This window comes from Cordyceps fumosorosea, assembly GCF_001636725.1.
Source record: "Cordyceps fumosorosea ARSEF 2679 chromosome Unknown scaffold_15, whole genome shotgun sequence".
NCBI lineage: Eukaryota > Fungi > Ascomycota > Sordariomycetes > Hypocreales > Cordycipitaceae > Cordyceps > Cordyceps fumosorosea.
Window position 1 is genome coordinate 197551 of NW_017387315.1, and position 24000 is coordinate 221550.

The 24000-nt window shown below is 57.6% G+C and overlaps 9 protein-coding genes across 9 annotated transcripts; 5 read left to right on the plus strand and 4 right to left on the minus strand.

Annotated features, from left to right (window-relative positions):
• Nucleotides 1-204: 204 nt before the first annotated feature.
• Nucleotides 205-1750, plus strand: ISF_05995 (Amino acid transporter, transmembrane; the record flags this gene model as incomplete). The annotated part of the gene is made up of 2 exons (XM_018849599.1): nt 205-377; nt 439-1750. The coding sequence occupies 2 exons, from the start codon at nt 205-207 to the stop codon at nt 1748-1750; spliced, it is 1485 nt and encodes a 494-aa protein (XP_018703097.1).
• A 437-nt stretch (nt 1751-2187) lies between these two features.
• Nucleotides 2188-3000, minus strand: ISF_05996 (Heat shock protein DnaJ; the record flags this gene model as incomplete). The annotated part of the gene is made up of 1 exon (XM_018849600.1): nt 2188-3000. The coding sequence occupies one exon, from the start codon at nt 2998-3000 to the stop codon at nt 2188-2190; it is 813 nt and encodes a 270-aa protein (XP_018703098.1).
• Nucleotides 3001-3982: 982 nt separating this feature from the next.
• Nucleotides 3983-4606, plus strand: ISF_05997 (NADPH-dependent FMN reductase; the record flags this gene model as incomplete). Its single annotated transcript, XM_018849601.1, has 1 exon — nt 3983-4606. The coding sequence occupies one exon, from the start codon at nt 3983-3985 to the stop codon at nt 4604-4606; it is 624 nt and encodes a 207-aa protein (XP_018703099.1).
• Nucleotides 4607-4918: 312 nt separating this feature from the next.
• Nucleotides 4919-6577, minus strand: ISF_05998 (transcriptional repressor involved in the control of multidrug resistance; the record flags this gene model as incomplete). The annotated part of the gene is made up of 1 exon (XM_018849602.1): nt 4919-6577. One exon carries the CDS (start codon nt 6575-6577, stop codon nt 4919-4921), a length of 1659 nt encoding a protein of 552 aa, XP_018703100.1.
• Nucleotides 6578-7172: 595 nt separating this feature from the next.
• ISF_05999 (hypothetical protein) lies at nt 7173-7991 on the plus strand (the record flags this gene model as incomplete). The annotated part of the gene is made up of 1 exon (XM_018849603.1): nt 7173-7991. One exon carries the CDS (start codon nt 7173-7175, stop codon nt 7989-7991), a length of 819 nt encoding a protein of 272 aa, XP_018703101.1.
• Nucleotides 7992-8884: 893 nt separating this feature from the next.
• Nucleotides 8885-9613, plus strand: ISF_06000 (hypothetical protein; the record flags this gene model as incomplete). The annotated part of the gene is made up of 1 exon (XM_018849604.1): nt 8885-9613. One exon carries the CDS (start codon nt 8885-8887, stop codon nt 9611-9613), a length of 729 nt encoding a protein of 242 aa, XP_018703102.1.
• Nucleotides 9614-9955: 342 nt separating this feature from the next.
• Nucleotides 9956-12669, minus strand: ISF_06001 (Glycoside hydrolase, family 3; the record flags this gene model as incomplete). The annotated part of the gene is made up of 8 exons (XM_018849605.1): nt 9956-11303; nt 11365-11528; nt 11578-11707; nt 11758-11861; nt 11919-12141; nt 12202-12368; nt 12418-12500; nt 12555-12669. The coding sequence occupies 8 exons, from the start codon at nt 12667-12669 to the stop codon at nt 9956-9958; spliced, it is 2334 nt and encodes a 777-aa protein (XP_018703103.1).
• Nucleotides 12670-14183: 1514 nt separating this feature from the next.
• Nucleotides 14184-16492, plus strand: ISF_06002 (Zn(2)-C6 fungal-type DNA-binding domain protein; the record flags this gene model as incomplete). Its single annotated transcript, XM_018849606.1, has 5 exons — nt 14184-14317; nt 14385-14456; nt 14573-15331; nt 15405-15709; nt 15777-16492. The coding sequence occupies 5 exons, from the start codon at nt 14184-14186 to the stop codon at nt 16490-16492; spliced, it is 1986 nt and encodes a 661-aa protein (XP_018703104.1).
• Nucleotides 16493-17969: 1477 nt separating this feature from the next.
• ISF_06003 (Nucleotide-binding, alpha-beta plait) lies at nt 17970-20321 on the minus strand (the record flags this gene model as incomplete). The annotated part of the gene is made up of 1 exon (XM_018849607.1): nt 17970-20321. The coding sequence occupies one exon, from the start codon at nt 20319-20321 to the stop codon at nt 17970-17972; it is 2352 nt and encodes a 783-aa protein (XP_018703105.1).
• Between the last annotated feature and the right edge of the window lie 3679 nt (nt 20322-24000).

The following is a 24000-nucleotide window of genomic DNA, read 5'->3' on the forward strand; positions in this document are numbered from 1 at the left end:
GTCACACTTCTTCGCCCTGTTCGCGTCAGCAAATCCAACTAAAACCCTTAGTTGGCTGGCCCATCCACGTTTCTTCTGTTGCATAAAAGCCTCGACTACCCCAGCTTTTCTTCTCGTAGCCGTTCTCACTCCCCCCTCCCTCTCCATACCCTCTTCCACCGTCTTGTCTCGGTCCAGCTGCAACACCGCGCGCACATCCCAACCATGGACTCACACAGACAAGACATTGGCCCGGCTGCCGCGCAGACCGATGCTGCAGCTCTCGGGCACAAGGCCAAGACCGACATCGAGGCTGCTCCCCATTCCTCAGCCAATAACAGCCTGGACGATGCGTCCAGCGAGGCTGCTCTCATTAACTTTAAGACGCTCTCCTGGTGGTAAGAATGCCTTGCCTGCCCTCTCCGGTTCACCTTGCGGCACTTGCTAACAAGCCCCCAGGAAAGGTGGCATCGTCCTCATCGCCGAAACCGTCTCCCTCGGAATCCTCTCCCTCCCCTCCGTCATCGCCACCCTCGGCCTCGCTCCCGGTATCGTTCTGATTCTTGTTATGAGCTTCCTCTCCACATACTCCGGTCTCATGCTCGGCGAGTTCCAAAAAGAGTATCCCTTCGTCGAAAATTTTGGCGATGCTGTCGAGGTCATCGGCCGGACCATGGGTTCTATCGGCATCTTTGGTTATAACGTGACCGTGGCGCGCATCTTCCAGGAAGTCTTTGGATGGGCTCAGGTCATCTTCCAGGTCTTCGTCATGGGTGCCCATCTCCTCACATGGACCATTTGCCTGAACGCCCTCTCCGATCACGCCGCTTGCACCATAGTCTGGGCCGTCGTCGGTCTGGCTGTCTTCTGGGTTCTCAACCTCCCCCGTACCCTCCGACACACCAGCTGGATGTCCATGGCCTCGTGCATCTCCATCACCGTTGCCACCCTCATGACCGTCGGCGATGTCGCCAGCAACAGGCCCGTTGGTGCTACTGCCATCCAAGTGAGCACAGAGATTGGCTTCACGTCGGCGTTCCTGGCTGTTACCAACATTGCTGTTGCCTTCTCCAGCCACTCTTGCTTCTTTGGTGTCATTGGCGAGTTCGAGAAGCCCCAGGACTGGCCCAAGGCCCTCGCCCTCCTCCAGATTGTCGATACCGCCCTGTATCTCGTTGCTGCCATTGTCATCTACTATTACATTGGCCCCGGCGTACCCTCACCTGCCCTCTCCGCCGCCGGTAGTGATACGATGCGCAAGGCCATCTGGGGTGTCGCCATTCCCACCATTGTCATCGCGGGCGTCATTTACGGTCACGTTGCGGGCAAGTACGTGTTCAACCGTATGTTTAAGAATAGCAAGCATCTCGTACGCCGCACGTTTGTATCCGTCATCGGCTGGTCCGGTATGACGCTGGCCATGTGGGCCTTTGCCCTCATCATTGCCGAGTCGATCCCCGTCTTCAACTCGCTGCTCGGTATTCTCTCGGCTCTCTTCGTCTCGTGGTTCTCTTATGGCCTGCCTGGTATCTTTTGGCTGTGGATGCGCAAGGGCTCGTGGTTCAGCACGCGCGGACGCATGGTTTCGTTTTTCGCCAACGTCGTCCTGGTCATCACCGGCACCATGCTGTGCGTCCTTGGTCTGTGGGCGTCGATTGAAGCGATTGCGAACGAGAAGGGCACGAAACCTTGGTCCTGTGCCAACAACGCGCCGAAGTCTTTTGAGGAGATGACACGGCAGGCCGCGAACAAGGCACGCTCGACCTTGTAGGATTGTTTATTTCCCTTTGATTCCGTTTGATGGCTTCTGGAGACACTTCTTTGGATGAGAAATGATGTATATATGTGTAACCACATGGTGAAGAGTTGAGAAGCAGCACCTTTTGAGACGAAACAGCGATACCTGCATACATATATATATCTACATAGTAATAGGGCTACATGCCCATAAATACCAGTCGATTCTCCATTTTTCATGTCGATGCGCCCTGCGCCCTGCTTGTCGATTGATGACAGCTATTTCCCACCAAGTGGTGGACCCCTCGTCTAGACACGACCCTCCCCGACCAGCAGCGGATGATGCTTGACAAGACCGGGGGGTCGCGTGTGACATGGATATCGGAATCAATCAAAAGATGGCTCTGTTTCCATCTCTTGTCATTCTCCAGTCCCGATCTCGAATCCATTTTGCTTGTCTACCTGCTACTCCTAGTGCCGACAAATGTTCTGCTCCCAGTCCTTATCAAACGGCACGAAGCCCACGCCGTCCCCATCTCCCCCTCCCGCCGCCACGTGCCGCCGACACAGAAACGCCAGTATGCGCTCGTCCTTGGACCGGCCCTGGACGAGGTACTGCGCGCCGTACAGCGCACGCACCGCGTCGCCGTCGACCACGTGCGTGCGCCGCGCGTCCTCCCGCCGCGCCGCCCGCCGCACGCGCTCGCACGACACGATCGCGTAGCCGAGCGCGAGCATCAGCGCGAGGATGGCGAAGGCGTGGTTGGACATGTAGATGGGTGCTTGACGGAGCGGCGAGGGTTCCGTATCCTGGCGCCAGTCTGCCTCGCGTCGCCTCTGGCCCGTCGTCGCCGCCGCAGCAGCAGCAGCGTTGGACCGGGTGCCAGCCATCCATCCGAGGCCGTGCAGGTCGTATCGCCGCCGCCGCGAAGGGTCGCTGAGGAGGTCGTGCGCTGCGACCACGAGGAGATATCGGTGCAGTTGCGCCTGTGGCGAGACGGCGTCGTGGTCGTTGTTGCTGCGATGGTGGCGGCCCATGTCGGGGTGGTACATCTTGACCAGCCGGTTGAAATTGGCCTTGGCGTAAGGCCGGCCGGCTTCGAGACCGAGGATTCGGTACGGCGTGGGCTGCGGCTCGGTCGGCCAGGTGATCCGTGGAGGTGACGCTTCCTGAGGGTTGTGTTGGTGGTGGCCGGAGCCGGAGTACTGGCGCTTGCCGTTGCTTCTCTGGTGAGTGGTGGCAAAGAGCTTATGAGAATTGCGGACGGCTTGTGAAAAATGCATTGTAAATGAAGACTATGAAGAAAAAGATGACCGAGTTAAAAATCGAATGAAGGAAGAACGAGGAGACTGCTGGGAGCGGGCAGCCATCTACGCCTATGGCGGTATAGATAAAGACGGCGGCCGCGCGGGGTTGAGAACCTATGTAGCCCATCGCGTGATTCGTTTATGCGCTCGAGTAACCAGCTCACCGTGTTTCAGTCCGGCTTCAGTGACTGTCTTTTCAAAGGATAGAACTGTTGTGTGCGTTTGTTTGTCTAATACTTGCGCGTTTCGCCTGGGAATTCTCACGCATACTTGCTCACGTCTCCACGAAGGCGGGCGGCAATCTGCGGGGAGGGCCGGGCGAGAGGCCCAAATCTGCGATGACATCGGTGCCTAAATTTGGATTGAAATTCTTTATCGGAAACTAATCGGAAAGGAGATCTCTGGTGATGAGCAGATAAATTGATATATGCGGTTTGAAGCTTGTACCTTGACAGGAATGAGTGTGGGTGGTCGCGGGGTCAAGGGTTGTACATGCACGGCGCTGTGCAGCCAAGCAAGCATACAAACCTTGAAGGCTGTTTCTTTATTTGTTCCACCTTGTTATGCATATCTTTCTCAGTCATTTCTGGACCATACAAGTGCAGTTTGGATTTATGTTTATGCCAAATTCTGGCCTGTCATAATCTTTCCGCACCACCCGCACCGCTTACACGGATCTTCCGCACTATCCGCAATACGCGGCATTATCCGCGACTCTTGTAAGTCGCCACGAGAGGGATGGAAGATCTATAAAAACGGCAAGTCTCTTTCCAAGTCAGTAGAAGTTATTCTCATTCAAATCCTCCGGAGTTGGTCCTACTTAGCACCCTACATCCATCACCTACGTCTGTTCACGTGTCTAAGTTCACCTGTCTAACAATACATCGCACTCGAGAATACAGCTCATCAGCAGCATATCTATATCTCTCTACTACTTATCGTCTTCTACCGAACAATCATGACTGCCAAAGCGCCCAGAATCGGCATCGTCACCTGCAGCACGCGCTCCACCCGCGTCAACCCGCTCATCACGCAGCACATCCACGACCTCCTCGCGACCTCTATCATTCGCTCGGTCCCCGGCCTCGCCTCCGCCACCCTCCACGTCATTGATCTGGAAGCCCAAGGCCTGCCGCTCTTCGACGAGCCCGCGATCCCCGCCTCGCTGCCCACCACCGACCCGACGCCGCACTACCTCCAACCGCACACGCGCCGGTGGTCCGCCGCGGTCCGCGCCCACGACGCGTTCGTCTTCGTCACGCCGCAGTACAACTGGAGCGTGCCGGCGAGCCTGAAAAACGCGCTCGACTACCTGTACCACGAGTGGGCGGGCAAGCCGGCGGCGGTGGTGACGTACGGGAGCCGCGGCGGCGGGAGGGCGGCGACGCACCTGCGGGAGATCTTGGCGGGGCTGAAGATGGCGGTGGCGGGCACGGCGGTGCCACTGAAGATTGGCGTGGATGATGTGAGCGAGTGCCTGGCCGAGGGCGCGCTGAGCGATGCGGTGGTGCGGCGCTGGGAAGAGGCCGGCGTGGAGGAGACGCTGCGATCGGCTGTGACCGAGATGGGGGAGAAGGAGTAGGGAGGTAATCGACTGGGGTGCAGCTACAATAGATTCTGGACGATAAGAGAGATTTTCAAATTTAGAAATAATGGCCTGGATTTCGCGCCTTTTTTTTTTCTTCCTGTTCCGATGCTGCACCTACAGTGCGTTGCAACATGTATTTGTCCCGTATTAGGTCTCTTAGGCACCTTGGGTATCTTACACCTTAGGTATTTTATATATCTTGGGTATATCACACATCTTAGGGATTTTACATGTCTTAGGTATTTTACATGTCTTAGGTATTTTACATGTCTTAGGTATTTTAAATATCTTAGGCATCTTATCCGTCTACATGAAAAAGTCCACCACCGACGGCCACTCACCACCCACGTCAAAACCCAAATCAAAGCTCGTCCAGTCGATATCATCCGCGGGCAGCGGCAGCGCATGAGCAAGCGCGGCATCCTTCAAGGCCAGCTTCCCCTCCGTGCGGCCCCGCGACGCCGCGATCACCTGCTGCGCCGTCGCCAGCGCCTCCCGCGCCATGTGCGACCCGAACCGGTCCGCCATGCCGCGAAGCATCTCCATCGCCGCCGGCAGCAACTCCAGCATCCCCGCGTCGTCCGACGCCACGCACACGCACACGCTCTGGAACGGCACGCTGAGCATGTTCCACCACGTCCGCCCGGCCGCCAGCAACCCGGCGATGGCGTCCAGCGCCCGTCGGAGGACCTCGGCCGCGACGCGCACGATCCGCGGGCCGGGCGTGCTGCCGGAGGCGGCGGCGGCGAAGCGCCGCAGGAGGCAGAGGCAAACGTCCGCGGCGAAGAGCGCCACGGTGTCGTCCTCGGCGCTGTGCGGGGTGTCTCGCAGACGGGGGAACAGCTCCGCGAAGTCGTCCGAGTCGAGGCCGGCAGCCGCCGCGGTATCTGCGTCAGCAAGGACGCAGCTCATAGCGTGCAGCGCCTCAACGTGCGTGCCCGGAGCGGGTGCCGGCGCCGCGCAGTTGGCGTGTCGCATGGAGACGCCCGAAACGCCGTACTCGGTGGCCAGCAGCCTGTTCAGGAAGCCCGCGATGGAAAAGCAGCGGCGCCGCGTCTCCAGCTCCTCCTCGTCGCCGCCGAGCGCGCCGTCCGCCACCGGGTCCCGGTGCATGCCCACAATCTCGGCGAGGTGCATCGCCGTGTGGCTCGCCACGCAGGAGATGGCCGGACGCGTGGTCAGCCGCATGTACAGCGCGCGCAGCACCCAACCCGCCACCGCGTCCGCGTCGACCGCCGCCGCCGGGCTCGACAGCCCGAGGTCCAGCAGCGCCACCCCGCGGAGCGCCACCTCGCGCTCATGCGGGTGCGCCGCTGAAGAAAAGGAGGAGCCCAGCGCGGCGACGAGCGCGACCACGGCCGCGAGGTTCGGCCGGGCGGCGTCCATCGTGGCCCAGCCGTCCGCAATCCGCTTCAGAAAGGCTTCTCGTCGGAAAAGCGGGAAGAGCGGGTGCACGGCGGCAAAGTAGACGGCGCAGAGGGAGCGGCACTCGGGCAGGGTCAGCAGCCCCGGCAGGGAAGGGCCGGGGACGGTGCCGCGACGCTCGGCGCGCAGGCCCAGGTTCCAGGCGTACGAATGCAGCCGCGGCGGGGGTTCGAGGGCGAGAGCTTGTCCGACGAGGCGGGGCAGGGCGACGGCGCTGTGGGCGTGGACGATGCGGCCCCTCTCGCGGCTGACGATGACGGCGGCTCCGGTCGACGGCGGGCCGGCGGCGCGGGAGGACGAGCAAGGCGGCGGAGGGGCGGCGGTCTCGGGCGGACGGCTTTCGGAAGCAGGGGATTGTGCCGAGGGTGCCGAGTCGTCGTTGTAGGCGCACGCGTAGCCGTAAGCATCGCACTGGGCGCAAGGCTGGCTGCCGTCGCACTTGCGGCGTCGACGGCGACACTCTCCGCACGCGGCGTAGACGCGTCGTCGTCGGTGCTCGGCGTTGGGTTGAACCCGATGAGTCTGTCTTCTCTTCGGCATGAACAGGTGTCTGGATGTGCGTTTGATGATGTTGATGCAAGGTTTAGGATGGAGGTGGCGTCTTGATGATGCTTATTCATTTTTTATTTACAGTGGGTGGTAACATGTATTTGTCGCCTGTTAGGCAACTCACCCTTCTTAGGTATCTCAGGTATCTCAGGTATTTTACATATCTAAGGTAGTTTATACGTCTTGGCGTCTTGGGTATTTCACACATCTTATACACCCTATCCCATGTGCAAGGAAGCATCACCACTGTTGTACTGGGGGTGGGTGAGTGGTTTGTATGCGGGTCGCATTCACTAACTAGAGTAACAGTGAATAGAATCCAGCCAACCAACTAGGTCAGGATCATCACCTAGTTGGCAATGAATTCATAATCATCAATTTTTGCCATAGACCACCTGGCTGGGTCGGGTAGCGTCATCGCCATCCCCATCCATGTTGAAGCTACCCCGCCCATCATCGTCAGCTTCAGTCCTAGCTCAACTTCCCTGTCATACTGTAGAGATAATCCCTTGTCAATTAAGCCATCTTTTAATCATTCTCTTGACCAACCTCGCAAAGATAACCTCGTTTCACATCGCCCGCAAAAATGACGCAGTACGACCACATCGGCGCTCAGTACGAGCAGGCGAATGAGCAGTTCTACAAGTTCCTCGAGGGCAAGCTCATGGAAAACGCCCTCCGCCCCGAGATCGCCGACCGGCCCGGCCTGAAACTGCTCGAGTTTGCCGCCGGCACCGGCTTCTACACCTCGCGCGCGCTCGCCTGGAGCGCCCCCGACACCTCGCTCACCTCCATGGATATTTCCCGGGCCATGCTCGACGTCACCGCCGGGAACAACGCGACCGCCGTCTCCTCCGGGCGTCTGCGCCTCCTCCTCGCTGACGGCGCCCACCCGCGCTCCTACGCGCCCGACGACCATAGCGAGGAGTACTTTGACGGCGCGTTTGGCGGCTGGTTCCTCAACTACGCCGAGGGCCGCGAGACGCTGCGCAGCATGTTCGACAACATCGCGCTCAACCTCCGGCCCGGCGGCTTCTTCGTCGGCGTGGTGCCGTATCCGGAGGAGGACCTGGCGGCACGCGGGCGCGCGTGCAAGGAGCCGCCGCTGCGGGACATCTACCCGTTCCTGGACTTTACGCGGCCGCTGGAGGACGGCTCGGGGTGGTGGTTCACGTGCCACGTGGACGAGACGCTGAGCTTCGAGACGGCGCACCACCGCAGGTCGGTGTTTGAGGAGGTCGCGAGGGAGGCCGGCTTTTCTGAGATGGAGTGGTCGCCGGCGAACCTCCCGCGTGAGGAGTTCATCTCGCGGGGGGCGGTGGTGAAGAATGACCTGTCTCCGGAGGTGTACAAGGCGTACGCGGATGTTGGGATCCTTGCGGTAATCAAGGTTTACAAGAAATAATTGCCATTGGTCATTGGTCCTTGAAAATGTTACGTTGTAGAGTAGAGCGTGGACTGAACTCGAGAATGAAGGAGCTTCCCTTTCGATCTGGTCAAGGATGGGACATGCTGCGATTGATTCACACTAACCACGCCGATCACTGTCTTGCATGTCCGCCACTGTCCAACTTCCAGACTTCCATTGCGCTTGGTTCGAGGCGCGAACAATGGATACTACCGTAAGCATTTGGAGTCTCGGTCATAAATGAGGGATAAGCCGAGTTTCACATGACTCCGCCCTGCTTGGCCCCCGAACCTGGGCGAAATTGTCAGGGCGGATGGGGATCCCATGCAAGATCCGCAGATCGTCAATATGTTTTACAGCCCTTATATTAATTGCCAACGCCTTTTGGGCTGACGCCTCAGGCCCTTTGTCGTAACACTTCTTCCACCGTCAGTCATGCGCTCCCAAACTCTCGACTACTTCATCTGGCAACTCTTTGGGCCTGCAGAACCACTCCTCACTCTAACAATAGCTCTCGACCCTCAGTAAAGCGAGATGACTAGCTTGACGGACAACACACCTGGGAATTCGCTGGTTACTGACTGGTTACTTTTGCTATCAATTCACCTGCCGAGTTAGGAAGCTCGGTAGTCACCTCCCCGCATTCGGCCGGGCATTTGTATCAACGTTACTTCCGGTAGTTTCATGGCTTGATAAAGAGTTTCAGAAATCAGATGAACGGTTCTCATCATGTAACATGAATGCTTCTAGCATTTAATGTCAATTGTTTCTAGTATTTAATCCAGGCCTTCGCCTTCTCCAAGTCCTTCCTCCCTCTCGCTGGTGGCAACCACTTGAACCACTTACAAGCATCATTAACACCCTCCTCCCCAACTTCAACTCTTGCAAAAATGAAGACTTCTACCCTCGCCCTTGCCTCCCTCACACCCTCGGCATGCCTCGCCGGCATCGGCCACTCGTGGTCCTTTTCCGGCTCGCCCTCTGGCGGCATGAAGGACGTCACCTTTGGCTTTGACGTCTCCAACGCTGCCCACCAGGTCGGCTACTACTTCGCCAACCAGTTCAACTTCCAAAACGTTGATGATGTCGGCTACACCGGCATCCAGCCGCAGGCCGACTCCTCCAGCGGCCAGGCGTCCATCCGCGCCGTCTTCTCCTCCTTCCAGAACGGCACCACCTCGTCGCACCCCAACTGCAGCGACGGCGCCGACGGCGGCGCCGGCGTCAGCTGCGCCGTCATCATCAACGTCGACGATTTCAAAGGCCGCTTCGACTGCATCATCGAGAACATCGGTGACACCAAGTGGCGCGGCACCGTGCGCAACGCCGCGACGGGCCAGTCGGCGGTCATTGGCGAGTATGTCCAGCCCGAGGGCGCCGGCGGCATCCAGGATAACCAGGTCGGCTTCCTCGAGTACTTCCTCGCCAACGGAGACCCCGACTTCCAGTGCCACGACCAGTTCAAGACGGAGGTGTCGTACTACTTCCCGACCTCCGAGACGTCCGGCGCCGGCACCGGTTCGATCCCGAAGCCGTACGAGTATGGCAGCTGCGTGGGGGACCAAGGATTTGCCGTCACTTCTGGTTCCAACTACTGGACCATTGACACTGGTTTCTAGACCATTTTCTAAGTTGCTATTCCTTAGGTGTATATATAGTATATAGTATATAGCATATAGTATATAGTATACAAAATTTTGAACAACAATCTTGCAGTGTCTTCTAGCCTTTTTCTTCTTCTTTTCTTCTTTTCTTTTATTATTTTGCATCTTTCCCAAGGTTCTTGGAAAACCTTGCATTAGCGGATACCGTTGCTCATACTATTGTGCTCACGCGACTCAGGACGGCAAAACAGATGTCATCGCATTAGCGAAATGCAGATATGTGTCATGTTCTTGAAACTAGACAACCTAATGCAACAGGAATCCCCATATTCTCTGTTTCATAAGAGCCCACTCTAGCTACTGAATAGTGAGAAACGTCTTCAATGGCAACTTGCTGCTACTCCGACCAATGTAAATCTCATAACTGCCCCTCTGCAGCTGCCACTTCTGCATCCCCGTGTTCCACACGCTCAGGTCCCTCCTCGTCAGCGCAAACGAGAGCTCCGTCGCCTCCCCCGGCCGCAGGTACGGCTTCTCGAAGCCTCGCAGCTGCTTGGCCCGCGTCCCCGGCAACCTCACGTACAGCTGCGCCGCCTCCGCGCCGGCCACCCCCCCTCCGTTGGCCAGCCTGCACCGCACCGTAGCCACCACCTCCCACAAGTCGCCCTGCCCGCCACTCACCACCGGCCCCGTCGGATACTCCCCCGGCGACCCCCCCGGCCCCTGTAGCGCAATGCGCGAGTAGTCAAACCGCGTGTAGCTCAGCCCGAAACCAAACTCGTACCGCGGCTGCACGTGCTCCTTCTCAAAGTACTTGTAGTCCGTGTACACGCCCTGCGTCAGGTCCGCCTGCGGCGACTTGTTATCCCCCGCCGGCGCGCCGCCCTGGGGAGCCAGCAGCGGCCCGTAGTCGGCCTCCCGCGCGGCCACCGTGTACGGCAGCTTGCCCGAGGGGTTCGCGTCGCCCCAGAGCAGCGCCACCGCGGCATCGCCGGCGCGCTCCCCGGGGAGGTGCGCCAGCAGCACCGCCGTGACGTTGGGGTGGTCCGCAAAGCCGCCTGGCAGCCGCGGACCGGCGTTGTGCAGCACGACCACGGTCCGCGCGCACCGGTCCGCCACGGAACGCACGAGCGTGTCCGTGGCTTCGTCCTCCAGCACCGGCCGGTCGTTGCCCTCGCGCGCCCACGCGTTGCCGAACACGAGGCAGGCGTCCGACGCCGGGTCCACCCAGGCCGGCGGTGCGGAGCCGAGGTCCTGGTGCAGCGTGAAGCCGTCGCGGGCGGCGCGGGCGATCAGGGCGTCTCGCGGGGAGACGTGCGTGGTCGGGGTGATGGCGCCGGACCCGCCGCCGCCAAACATGGTGCCGCGCGCGCCGATGGGGCTGGTGGCAGGGTCGAGGTCGAGGACGGGCGCGAGGCCGAAGCGCCAGCTGCCGTCCGTGTCCGCGGCGGCGGTCCAGCTCGGTGGCGTGTTGGCCGAGTAGCCGAAGACGGAGACCACCTTGGGCGCCTTGAGCGGCAGCGTGTCGCGGTCGTTCTTGACGAGCACGTGGCTCTCGACGGCGCCTTGCAGGATCACGGGCATGTCGGCGGGGTCGCGGGCCTCGACGACGCGGTGCGGCGCGGTGAGGTTGCCGGGCATGCCGATGCCCGGCGCGGGGAAGCTGGGGTCGTCCTGCTTCAGCTGGTACCACGATGCGATGATTCTAGCTGCCGTGTCAGTATTGTATAGGCTTGCGATGGGAGAAGTCCGGGAGGAACTCTTACCGCATGGCCATGTCGGTCACGCGCGACTCTGGAAGGGTTCCGTTCCGGACGGCGTTGACGAGGTTGGCGCCCCAGAAGGGATCGGAGTTGGGCATGCCCATGTCCAGCCCGTTGGGAGCATCCGCGAACGCATGCTGTGCTCCCCAGTCCGAAACGACAAAGCCCTGCATAGACGTTAATGCATGTTATCGTATCATCGCAGCATCGGTTTACCTGAAATCCTAGCTCCGTCTTGAGAAGTCCGTTCAGAGTCTTGCTGTTGCCGCAGGCGTATGTCTGATTGAGACGGTTGTAAGAGCACATGACGTTGGCGGCACCCGCCTTGATCAAGTCGACGAAAGGCCTGAGCTGGATGTTAGCTTGTAGTAGTAGTCAGATGGGAGGACATCATACCATAGATATAGTTCATGCATTGTCTTGTCGTCGATGTTGGAGGAGATGGCTTGGACGTCACCTTCGAGCGAGCGGTAGAGCTCTTGCTCATTTCCAATGTAGTGCTACAAAGCCGTTAGGACGCAATCTCCATCATTCTTCTGTCTGGCCGACGGACGTACCTTGACGCTGGTAATCACATTTTGGCTCTGAACGCCTACAACAGTCTCGGCCGCCAACACACCGGAGAGGTACGGGTCGGCCGACGAGCCTTCCCAGTTGCGTCCGCCCTTGACGACGGTCCACGCCGGGCCGACGACCGGTCCCAGCATGACGTTGACTCCTTTGCGCCGGTTCTCGCCCCCGAGGGCCGCACCGCGTTTCCGTGCAAGGTACTTGTTCCAGCTGAGAGCCCGTGTCAGCTTCGTTATTCCATCGAGTGCTGTGCAGGCCGCCAATTCTCACCTCGCGCCGACGCCGATTCCGCTGGCGAAGCCGCTGACGTTGTCGGTCGCGCGCACGCCGTTCCCGGCATCGTTCAGGCACATGCCGGGAAAATTGAGTCTGGGGATGCCCGGTATGGTGCCTGAGCATCCCGACTTGAGATCAACACCGCCCGTCAGGCTGACCTTCTATACGTTAATACATACGCGATAGTATCAGAGTACAAGAGGGCCTCACCTTTTCCTCAAGCGTCATTTGATCGACCATGACTTTAGCCTTGGCAAAGGCATCTGCCCATTCATTCTGTCCAGTGATTTGCGCTACGAGTTGTCAGTGGACTACCAGTGGATAGGGGAGGCACGGCGACAACTCACGCGACGGAAGCACCTCTGGCGAGTGCGAGTATGCATCACCATCTGCTCGGAAGTAGACCTGGCCAGCCACGGCAGGGCGAAGAAGGGCCAAACTTGCTAGTACAGGCAAAAGCATGGTTTTGTCCCTATCATGAGAAACGCTGGGTGGTGAGCCTAGCTGTGCTTTGCGGTGGCACAGGTGTATACATATACCGAGACATTGGGAAAAGGGCGGGAGTCCCCCTCATTTATAAGGGGTCGGATGGTATTAGGCTCCTCCGAGGTATGCACCGTCCCGGTCTGGTTGCTTGGCAGGGTGCCACGAACGCTCCCTGCACCTCAGGCGCAACATCGGGCAAATGAAGATCTATTGGGGTCCTGCCCCCACGCGGGGGAGAGATGCAAGTCACGGCATCTTGACCGCTTCGTAGGCTTCCTATATTCAACAGTGTTTCGCACAAGGAGGCTTTCCCGGTGGCTGCTTTCATAGTGTCGTCCTTGAGCCACCGAGATGGCTTGAATCAAGTGTTTAAAGAGGCATTGTTAAGAAGCAGCCGGCTGGCGGACGACGGTGACGCTCACGAACATTGTCGTCATAGTCAAGGTACAAGGATCACCGATTTCAAAGCCGGTCCCATGGTCCCCCGCACGGCAGGTCGGCAGGTCTCCGCTCGGCCAGCGAATAGCGAATGGGAAGAAAAAGCAAGCCTCCCTTTTTACTAGTTCTTAGTGCAACAATCGGATACAAGCTGCACGGCAGATACTTGGTCCAAGAGTAGCTAACTAGTGGGCGGCCGGTGGTGGTTTCCGGTGGTACGATCGTTGGCCTGTATGCATCTAATGTATAGTTATGCTGGAATGGTATGATTTGGGTGCAAGTGCCTAGTACAACGCGCAACTCGGACAATAAAGCGTGACAAGATTTTATGGAAAAGTAGGACCAATATTATGGTATAGAACAAAAAGACTCCAAAAGTCCAACCAGACAAGCCGCGGACTCAATTGCCGGCCCGGACCCGTCCGTGTCGGGCCACCCGGCGCAACACCGGTGACACTAATAGGGCCACGCCGCCACACCCGCAGCCCATGTTCATTTCCACGTCTCCTCCGGTAATTCAACTCGGGTAGAAGCCTTGCTTAGGGACGGGCGGCCTTTTGCCTTCACCGGGTACATTAACCTCATGGTATCGGCCATCTCGAGCGTGTTGCATTGTACCACTTGCCGCTCGCTGCAAAGGTCGCGCCATAGGTCTGCTGAGGGCAGGCCTGTCAGGCGCTATACAGAGCGCTGTACAGGGCGCGGCACAGGTGGTGGGATCACCTTGGTAGGCCACGTTCCTTGCATCAGATGGCAAGACAGACAATTACCTCTTGGAAAAATGGCAAAAAGATTTGGGCTTGACTGCTTGCCTTGTCTGGGCCTTCCAATTAAATACTACCCGTTGAAGAAAGTGCTTCGAGCACATCGTAAAGATCCCCGGGACTAAACCCGGGAACCCCGGCCTTCTCCACACCTTCTTACCACCTCACTTCCTTCCCTTCTGCAAATCCTCCTACCTCAGGCAGCGATATCCTGCACAAACTCAATCAAGATCGGCGTGAATAATATCAACAACCTCTTGCTTCCGGCTCCCCGCCCGCGCGCTCCCCATGTCTTGCCCCGCAGCGGCCGACTTCAGCGCCGACACTGCTGCCAGCCGGAGGCGCATCTCAACAGCCTGCGAGGCCTGTCGCGTCGCCAAAGTCCGCTGCCTGCCCAGCGACGAAGACGGCGTCTGTCAAAAGTGACCCATCAGCCCTCCAAACGAAAATCGTACTCGAGTTCATCTTGAACTGACCCGTTTCCCCCAGATGTCTCGTCTCCAAAAAGGAATGCGTCTCTCGGACGGGTCCTCGCCGGCGTCGCCCTAACAGGTCCAAGCTGTACGTCACATCTCATCTCTGGTGCTATATACCTGTACTTTTTATCATGTATCATGTATCATGTATAAAGCATCCCCAAGTCTCAATCGAGCACATGCGAGCTAATCATGCCCCAGTCCTCACGGCGAGCAACTACCCCCGCCGCCCAAGCCAACCGGCACATTCACCATTGACATTCCCCTCTCCGGACCGCCTGAGCCGGTCTCCTCCGCCGACACGTTACGCCAGTCTCACTCTTCCTACCTCGACAACCTCTTCCCCGCCGACCCCAGCACCACCACCAGCACCTCATCCCCCATCTTTCCCTGGCGCGGTAGCACCACGTCCTCCGAGGCCGGCTCCCATCCCTCCGGCGCCCCGTCCTCCTTACTGGGCACCACCACCACCACCACCGCCGCCCAACCCAGCTTCAACATCGCCTCCGCCGAGGCCCTCCTCGCCACCTTCCGCCAGATGCTCCCCTGGTGCCCCTGCGTGCTCCTCCCGGACTCCCTCACCGTCGCCTCGCTCGCGCGCACCCGGCCCTTCCTGCTCCTCGCCGTGCTCGCCGCCGCCGCCGCCGCCCGCTCCTCGCTGCGCGGGCACGACCTGTACGACGACGAGTTCCGCCGCGTGCTCGCGCTCAAGCTCGTCGCCCGCGGCGAGCGCAGCCTCGAGCTGCTCCAGGGCCTGCTCGTCTACTGCCTCTGGCACCCGTTCCACCTGCGCCCGCGCCGCGTCCGCCAGGTCCTCCAGTACACCCGCATGGCCGCCGACCTCGTCCGCGACCTTGAGCTTGACATCCCGCCTCCAGCGGGGGGCGAGCAGCTTCCCGTGACGCCGGAGCGGCTCGACACCGTCCGCGCGTACGTCGCCCAGCACTACCTATCGTCCACGTATGTTTGCGAAATTGCCATTGTCCCTCCCCCCTCTCAAAAACCCTCTTCTCCTTTTGACAAGTGAACGTAGCTTCGCGGTTACCTGGCAGGCGTACCGCAGCAGGGACGCGCCCGTGCCCTTCACGGCCTGGACAGAGCGTTGCTGCCAGCTCCTCGCCCAGCACGCCGCCTGCCCCGGCGACGCCGTCCTCGCCTCCCTCGCACGTCTCGGCCGCACCGTCCGCGACGCCTGGACCGCCGTCCGCGACGGCGGCGATGACTTCTCCACGCCCAGCAGCAACACCACCACCAACAACATCGGCCTCGTCTTTCGAGGCCTGGAGGCGCAGTTCCAGGACCAAAAGGCCAACCTCCCGCCCGCCGTCGCCAACGCCCGTACGCCTCCCCCCCCCTTATCCTCCTCCCTCGCCCAGTCCCCCCTTGCTGACATGCTAATCCGCAGTACCTGTCCGGCTGCAGACCCTCTTTACGGAATTCTTCCTCCTCGGCGGCTCCGTCCTTCGCATGCCCACCTCCAAGCCACCGCCCGCCGACCCCTCCGCCGACCCCTTCCGGCCCACGCCCGCCCGCTTCCGGTCGTGCGTCGACGTTGTCGCCCAATTCCTCGCCCTCCTCGCCTCTCTCCCTACCAGCAACCTCGCGCACTTTTCCAGCGGCGACTGGGGCCGGCTCGTCCTCGGCGTCGTCGTCGCCATGCGCCTCTCCTTCCACGAGGAGGAAGACCCCGACTTTGACGCGGGTGCCTGGGCGCGGGGGCGCCTCGGCCTCGGGGAGTTCCTGGAGGCCATGACGGCCAGGGTGGGCGAGGATGGCCTGGCGGAGACGGCGCGGAGGGCGGACGTCGTCTCGGCGAGCAAGGTGGTCCTCGCGGTCGTCAGGGAGAAGTACGAGGAGCGGCTCGCGTCGCTGCAGCGGCGGCGGCAGCAGCAGGACGTGATCGAGGAGGAAGATCAAGCAGGACTGAACAGGTCTAGGTGTCCGATGCTCGACGGATCGCTGGACTGCTACTTCCCGCTTTGGGACAGCGGCGTCGGGCAGACGCCGGTGAGCGTGCCGCTGTCGTTTGCCGAGGGCGTACCGATTGACGGCGACGCCATGTTGGATACCTGGATCGAGGACCTCTTTGACTGGATCGGTCCGAGGCAGGATGTACACTAAATCGCTGGCTCTTCGGCTCTGATATATTTCATCACGTCACGGAAACATGGCATAACTCGCGATTGAACAAAGCCCTGCATCTTGCACTAGCTGGAAGAAGAAGTAAAAAGGATAATATAGTAAACAAGTGACATCGTCCCATTAACAACGCAACAAACCCACCCAAAGAAATACCAAGTTAACGTTCCATATCAAAGGAACCCAAGATCAAGCTGTGCCGCACTCCCCATGACGATGAATAAGGATATCAAGAACAGTGAGAAATTTCTGTCACGGGTCAATATTCACACATCCAGAACAAAGACGTAAATCGAACAAGGCAAAACGATAATCCACGCAACTCGTCAGTCAGGTACATCAACTTCTCGTCCATGATTCGTAGGCATAAGCCTCAAGCTGAGAAACAAGAAAACGAAAACAAGAAAGCTGTGCCGTCGACAATGGGGAGGCAAGGGGGGAATCAAGTAGTGGGAAATGGAAGAATGAAAGGTACAAATTGCCAATTAATAAAGGACACAAAGCAGAAAGAAAAGAAAAACGAAGCGTAAAAGGAAATGATAAGGAAAACACTAAAACCCTTCAAAATACCACGATGGTGACGCTTCCTTTGCTCCAAGGCCATGATATGAAAAGGGATAGGAAAAGAAAAATCCAAGCAAAGAAAACAAGAGTCAACGCCATGCCAGATTCACAGCCTGGGAGGACCTGGAATCCCCGTGATGCTCCGAATATCAAGATGACAGCCGCCAAACACCAAATTCCGTGATAAAAATGTCGACAAGACAACCACAAGGTGAACCTTGTTCCTGTCAAGGGCCTGCATGATTGCGCATGCTAGGACCCCTTCTCAATGCTGCGCAGTCCGCAGTGTCTTTTGTTTTGTGTACGCGTAACCCGAAAAGACGAAACCACCTGAGCTCCGACCATTTAACATTCCAATGTGGAAAAAGACTCTTCGCCTTCTGGTCTAGACTTGAAACGAAAAACCCCTGAGGAAAAGAATATGCCAATAACTAGGCTGCGAAGCCAGTCGCGGATAAAGAAGAAAAGGGGATGCACCGCCCGATGCGTCGTGCGGACGTGACGCCGTATCAAATTGTCAGAATTGCTGTTGCAGTCCGCTGCTCGGGGTCCGCATTATAAAAAAGAACGGAAAAATCCAACGAAAAAGCATATACTTTTTTTTGTAGGACTCAAAGAGCCCGGCTTTCGATTGTGTTTTCTTGAATCGCTGAAGATCGGTCTGCGTTAAAGCATCCAATGCAAATTGTTTGCGGCTGAAAGAGGAAACAGATCAATTATCCTGCCGCTGAAAGGGCAAGAAGGATAGATCAAGTGGTATCGTTTTTCATGTTCTTCATGTTGGCACGTAGTACACGTGCAATATTAATATGCCATGAGATGAAAGACATTGCTGATATGATCGAACGATGGGAGCGCAGGTTATGATGCAAATGCACCTTGTGCCTCAGAAGTGTTAATGGCCGTTTATGTAGCGGGCCCCAAAGGGACCGGAGGGATTGGAAATCTGTCCGTTGTTAAGATTGTTGTCGCCGTTGCTGATGTGTCCGTTGCTGAGATTGTTATCGCCGTTGCTCATATGGTCATTGTTATAGCCGTAGCTGTTGTTGATGCTATGATTGCTGCTGATGCCGTAACCGTTGTTGATGCCATGTCCATTGATGCCGCTGTTGATGCCGTGTCCGTTGATGCCTTGTCCACTGTTGATGCCGTGCGCGTTGTAAATGCCATGACCATTATTATAGTCATTGTTATAAGCATTACCGTTGTTAACGCCATGACCATTATTGTAGTCATTGTTGTAAGCATTGCTGTTGTTAACGCCATGGCTGTTATTAGAGTCATTGTTGTAGCCAAGACCGTTGCCAATGCCATGGCGGTTATTAGAGTCACCATTGTAGGCGTAGGCGTTGCCGATGGCGCGTCCATTGATAGAGGCATTAGTACCACTGGAGCCGCCACTCGCAACGCCATTGGAGTAGGAAGATGTATTCCAAGGGCTGTTGCTGGGCGCGGGCACTTGGTAGCTCTGGTAGCCAAGTTGTGCTCGCTGGTTGCTGAGCAGGCTATTAGCATTGGCGTTCATGCCGGAGCGCCCATTCCCCAGACCAGGAGGTGCGGACAGGCCCGGAGGCGGCCCGTTGGTGGTGAAGCTATTGGTCAGTCCGTTGACGAGGCCATTGACGTTGCCGTTGTGCAACTGCGTGGATTGAGTCTGATTGGGGGGCGCAGATCTAACCCCAAGGGGGTTTTTAGAAAAGCTCAAACGAATGCCGCCCTTGCCGCTGTTTTTCAAAGGCATTCCGTATAGTTCATTAAGAGCCTTAGTCGAGTACGTGATATCTTCGAACTCAACGAAGCACATGGGGCCATTCTGCTTGGTACGCAAGCACAGGCGCTTGTAGCCTCGCTGCTTGGAGAACAGCGCCTTGAGCTCCTCCTCGGACACGTCCATGGGCAGATTTCCGACGTACAGCGTGTTGCACGGCGGGTTCTGGTCCGCCGGGTTCACAGGGGGAAAAGAGTGACGCGCGTAGTGTGGAACAGAAGGGGGTCCAGAAGGAGGTCCAGAAGGAGGCGGAGGAGCAGAGTGGAAGGCCATGGCGGCCGCGTTGACATTCCCATTGTTAGTTGGCGGGGACCGGCGAAGCGACTGCGTATGCTGCGGCATCTGGGGAGGGCCAGAGGAGTTGGTGAGGTTGAGCGAGAGGCCAGCCATTTGACCGATGGGAATCTGCGGTGCAGTGGCTCGTCGGCCGTACGAGCTGCTTTGCGGGGGGTTGTTCTCGGCAAATGCAATAGGGTCCTTCAAGAGACTACTAGTGTCATCGTCGTCGTTGCTATCACTAGATATCAGAGACTTGCTCGAAGGCTGATTCCGATCGTGGTTAAGATGGTTTCCAATTGGCGACTGTGGGGAGAAGAAGCCGCGGTACCCCAGGTCGCTGCCGCGGAACGCTGAGTCACCAGGTACAAACTCAGCGCCGGAGTAGATGCCGGGGGGAGACGAGTTGTCGAGGGATTGAAAAGGTGCCGGATGCTGGGGCTGCTGGCGGGCAGAGGGACCACCAGGCGCAGCAGTGGTGGGAATGTAACCGTTGGCCCCTGCCCGGGGCGCACCTCCATAGGTGAGGCCGCGCAGGCTGCTCGGGTGGATGATTTGGACAATCATCCCGGTATCAGTGGAGGGGTCGCGGGCCCATTCCTCAACTTTCATCTTGGCGTGGTCGGCGCCATTGATTGTCTTGAAGCGGAGGACCGCAGTGCAGAAACCACTGTCTTGGGACTCTTCGGGAGGGAGAAGCTCGACATCTACAAGCTCTTTCATCCAGGATAGCCTCGGCCGAACAGTATGCTCCGTGGAGCCAAGCGGGAGGCCGCGAATCAGGACCTGAACTGTGGACGACAAAGGGTAGTTGGAGAAGGGGCCGCGGGTGCCGACAGGCACAGTGAAGTCAGCATTACCCTGCCCGTTTCCAGTGTAGGAACGCGGTGTTTGGCTAGAGGTGGCGAAACGGAAGGCCGGTGATGAGCGTGATGAACTTGATAAGCTGGCAAATGCGGTAGTAGATGGGCCGTGAATTGCGGCGAGAGATGAGGGGGGAAGTGCGGTGACAGATGCGCTCGAAAGTGCGGTGGCGGATGAGCTGGGGAAGGATGCAGCAGCCATAGCCCCTAGGTCTGCCTTTGATGACGGCGCAAAGGGCGTTGAGTTGTTCGCCCGTGAAGATGTCCCCAAGGATTGCCCAGGCGCAATAGGGGAGCCAACTCTAAGTTGAGTCGGCGACGTATTTTGGCCAGTGTTCATGATCGAAATAGTTGTGTTTGTACTTGGAGAGGAGAATCAAAAGTAATGGTTGCCCGGTGTTGGGCAAGGGAATGCGACGGTCTGAAGTCGCAACCCAGGCGAGTGTAGTCGCGCTACCGAAGGTTCGTGGCTCGATCGTAGGCGGGCGTGCTGTCGCAAACTGATGTGAGGGCAAAAATCTCGACGGGGTCGTGTTGCCGTACAGGGCGGCTGTAGCGCGGCGCAAGCGGATGGCGGGAGTTCTATCTGGTAAATGATCGCGTGCGGGATGTTATTCAAGGACGCGACAGTCGTTGCGCAGACGAGGCGAGGCGATGGTGCGGTTGCGACAGCCAAACGGGATCGCGACAAGGGGCCGGGCCGAGGTGCGTTTGCGTCGCGCGCGGGGATGTCGAGACGAGGAAAAAAAGGTTAGGATGGATTCGAAAAGAAACTGTCGCGCGACAGAATGATGGCAAAAGCCAGGCTGTGGGAAGGCAGTGGTGGCGAAAAGCAGAAAAGTCGCGTCTCGAGCGTCGTCGCGGTTTGCGTGAGAAGCTGCACGGTCGGCTGAGCGATGATGAGGATGAGTAGGTTCGAATGAGAGCAGCGTCGCAAGGGAGGGAGAGGGTTTTTACGGCGAGAGAGGAGGTAAATGCAGAGTTGTTTGACAAGAAAGTGTGAGAAATATGAGCCTGAGCAGAAAATAAAAAAAATGAATAAAGATGATGGGGCAGCGAAACGACGGCTTGAGATGCAAAAGTCAAAAGACCGGCGGCAGACGGGCTCAGTTGAGAGGGCAAAGAGGCGCGCCACAGGGCAAGTTGAGGGCGAGGGAAGGCGTGAACGTGGTGGGCGTGGCAAGGCAAGGCAAGGCAAGCGAGCGCATTGCAGCGCAGCGCAGACACCAGCGACCCAAGGGCGGGCGCTGGGTACTTTGAGTTTGGTGGTGCCAGGCCGGCGCGGATGAGTACCTTTTGTCTTTTATTTAGCGTCTGTTGTCTGCCTCTATTGTGGAGGTAGGGAGTCTGTCTGTGGTGGTGGGTGGGCGCAGCAATCCACCATCATCGAGCCTGCTCATCAGAATAGTGCAAACAGGCAAGCAAAAAAAGTATGCTGTATGTATGTATGTAGGTACCAGCCGCCTGCATCCTGCGTGGCATGGCATAGCCTCCGACTCTTTCCCTCCAGCGTCGGTGGGCTGTCTCCCCCCCCCCCCCCCCCCTCCCGGTACCAGATGCTGGCCACATGCGCTACCACCGCACCACACCCTCTCCTCTCAACCCACCATCTTTCCTTCCTTTCTGTCTCGCCTTGCTGATCTCTTACTCGCTCGCACACTGTAGCCGATGGGGCCGGAGTCGAAGCTTGTCCTGGTCGGGACTGGAGTCTGTCCTCCTAGCGGCAGAGCGTGTCCCAGAATGAGTGTCCACCTCTGCCTCTAGTCCAGGGGCGTCGCGTTCGTAAATGGCCGGTGAGACAAGTCCAGTCCATTCTGCCCTCGCCTTGTTTGCGATTTCCCACAACTAGTGGCTAGTCAGTATGGAGTGAAAACAGAGTTAGCCATTGCGGTCGCTTGCGGAATCGAGGCCGCAGTCGATCGCATCAATAGAATTCGGCGATCCTCTATTAGAAGCCATAAAATAGTTAGATACCTTGCTGACTACAGAAACGTCATTGTACCTTGACTTTTAGCCGTCTCGTTGCCACCCTTCACAGTGTCATTGTGGCTGGGCTGCCATGATTAAAATAGCCAATATATCGCCCTGTGTTGATTCGCATCGTGCTTCGTGTCACCAAGCAGAGGCGATACTGCCTCAGCTGGTAGGTAAATTGATCCGCCCTGCAGAGCATTCCGTAGCACAGAAAATCAAACCAATCATTCTTCCACCCGAGCTATATACGCTGCCTTTCCAGTATTGGTCTCGGGGCGCCTGTTCTCGTCGATAACTATCCAGATGTCGTCTCTTCACCTCACACAAACCCGGCCTGGCTGCATTAGTTAGTAACAGAGTCATACTCGACGCTATACAAGGAGAAAGATTTTCTCGAGCATAATTCGGCTTATCATCAAGCCATGAAGACATCACCACATGCCAGCCACAACACAACAAAACACATAGCCCAAACCCTTCTCTCATTCGATCCTATCGCCAACACAAAGTGTCTGGGGTTCGGCGGTGGGCTGCCATGGAGTGTGACTATCCAGGCAGGGAGTGCAAGCAAGATACAAGCCCTGAAAGAGGCTTAGCTTTGACGAAATAAAGAGGGTATGCGCATCAATCCGCCATGTGTTTTCTAATCCGACCAATCAGGCGCCGAGCGCATCGAGTTGTGGAAAAGTCAAAGTCGAGGGGGGCCAGAGAGCTTTGCCAGCCTAGCCAAATCCTAAAATTTGTGGCAGACCTTGTGACGCTCTCGGCCCGCTGTTTTCTTCTTTTCTGCTGGTGCTTGCAAATGGCGTTACTTCTTTCGCGGCCATGAGCGCTACGTTTTGTAAGGTCGACGTGTTGTTGCCAGTAGTTTTTGTCGCAACGTGGCCACTTGCCCGTCGCGCGCTTTTGCCCTCAAAGGTGTGTTGGGCACTGTGCTAGAGTTCAAAAACATCTCTCATGGCTACTTCGCTCTCCCTTGCGGTATAGCTTTCCCTGTCGCCGCTATCTCTGTCTCGCTTTCCGCAAATTGTCGCCAAGTTGTGGTCCGTCCAGTTGGTCTTATTCATGCTTGTCGTAAATTTGAAACTCTTATTAGACGACGCGTGTTAATTGTCCATCGCCGTTCTGCTAGCCACCTACACCAGAGTGGGTAACAATAAGGATCAAATCTCACAGTGCTGTCCAACGACAACACTGTGGAGAGTGTTCGATCCGCTAACGCGGGCAGCGCGTTGAAATAGCCACCGCTCGTGTCCGATCTCGTCAGAATGGTAGATGGTTGTGCCGCAAGCAGTCCGATGTCGTCGAACATCTGCACAAGTGCAGGCCAATACGGGTTCTCGCAAGCACCTGATCAACACCAGGTGCAGTCCGTATTCTAGCAGCCAGTTTTCGATTGATATTCAAGTCGATGACTGCATTCGGGTGTCTGCTACCAGCCGCGTTGTGATGACGCCGTGGGCAGTTGTCGTGCGTTCCGAGGCGTAGGTGTACCAGGAGTTATGACGGCGTTATTTCGTAATAATCAGATGAAGTAAACTGTTTCCACCGTAATCCAAATAGATTGTGCTATGTCTCCCTCAACGGCGGCTATTGGGGGCACAAATCGTCCGATGCTATACCGGAACACGCGCAGCACCGTCGCGACCTAGGGTTTCACGGGCACTCCCGATCTCAACACGTTTGGGCCGCAAGCCGGGGCCACAAGTTGCGTGGAACGGCCTTGTGCGCCTATAATCCACCGTTTGTATGTGCTGTCATCCATGCTGCCCAGTCTTTGGCGTGCATAGTTCTCGAATGCGTTTTCGTTGATCCCAGGGATCCTCGTGATTGATAGTCAGCGCGTATACGAATCTTCATCACTTATTAGCTCACCCCCTTGTTATGATCCCAGCCGCGTGGTCCCGAGTACGTACATGCATCAAAAAAGCCCCCCGGCCCACCGTCATGCCGGTAGTTTTTCTGAAGCAACCGCACATCACCACCGCTGCCGCCACAACCATGCGGAGCGGGCACTGGTGGAGGGCGGCTGGCCTTGAATGCGC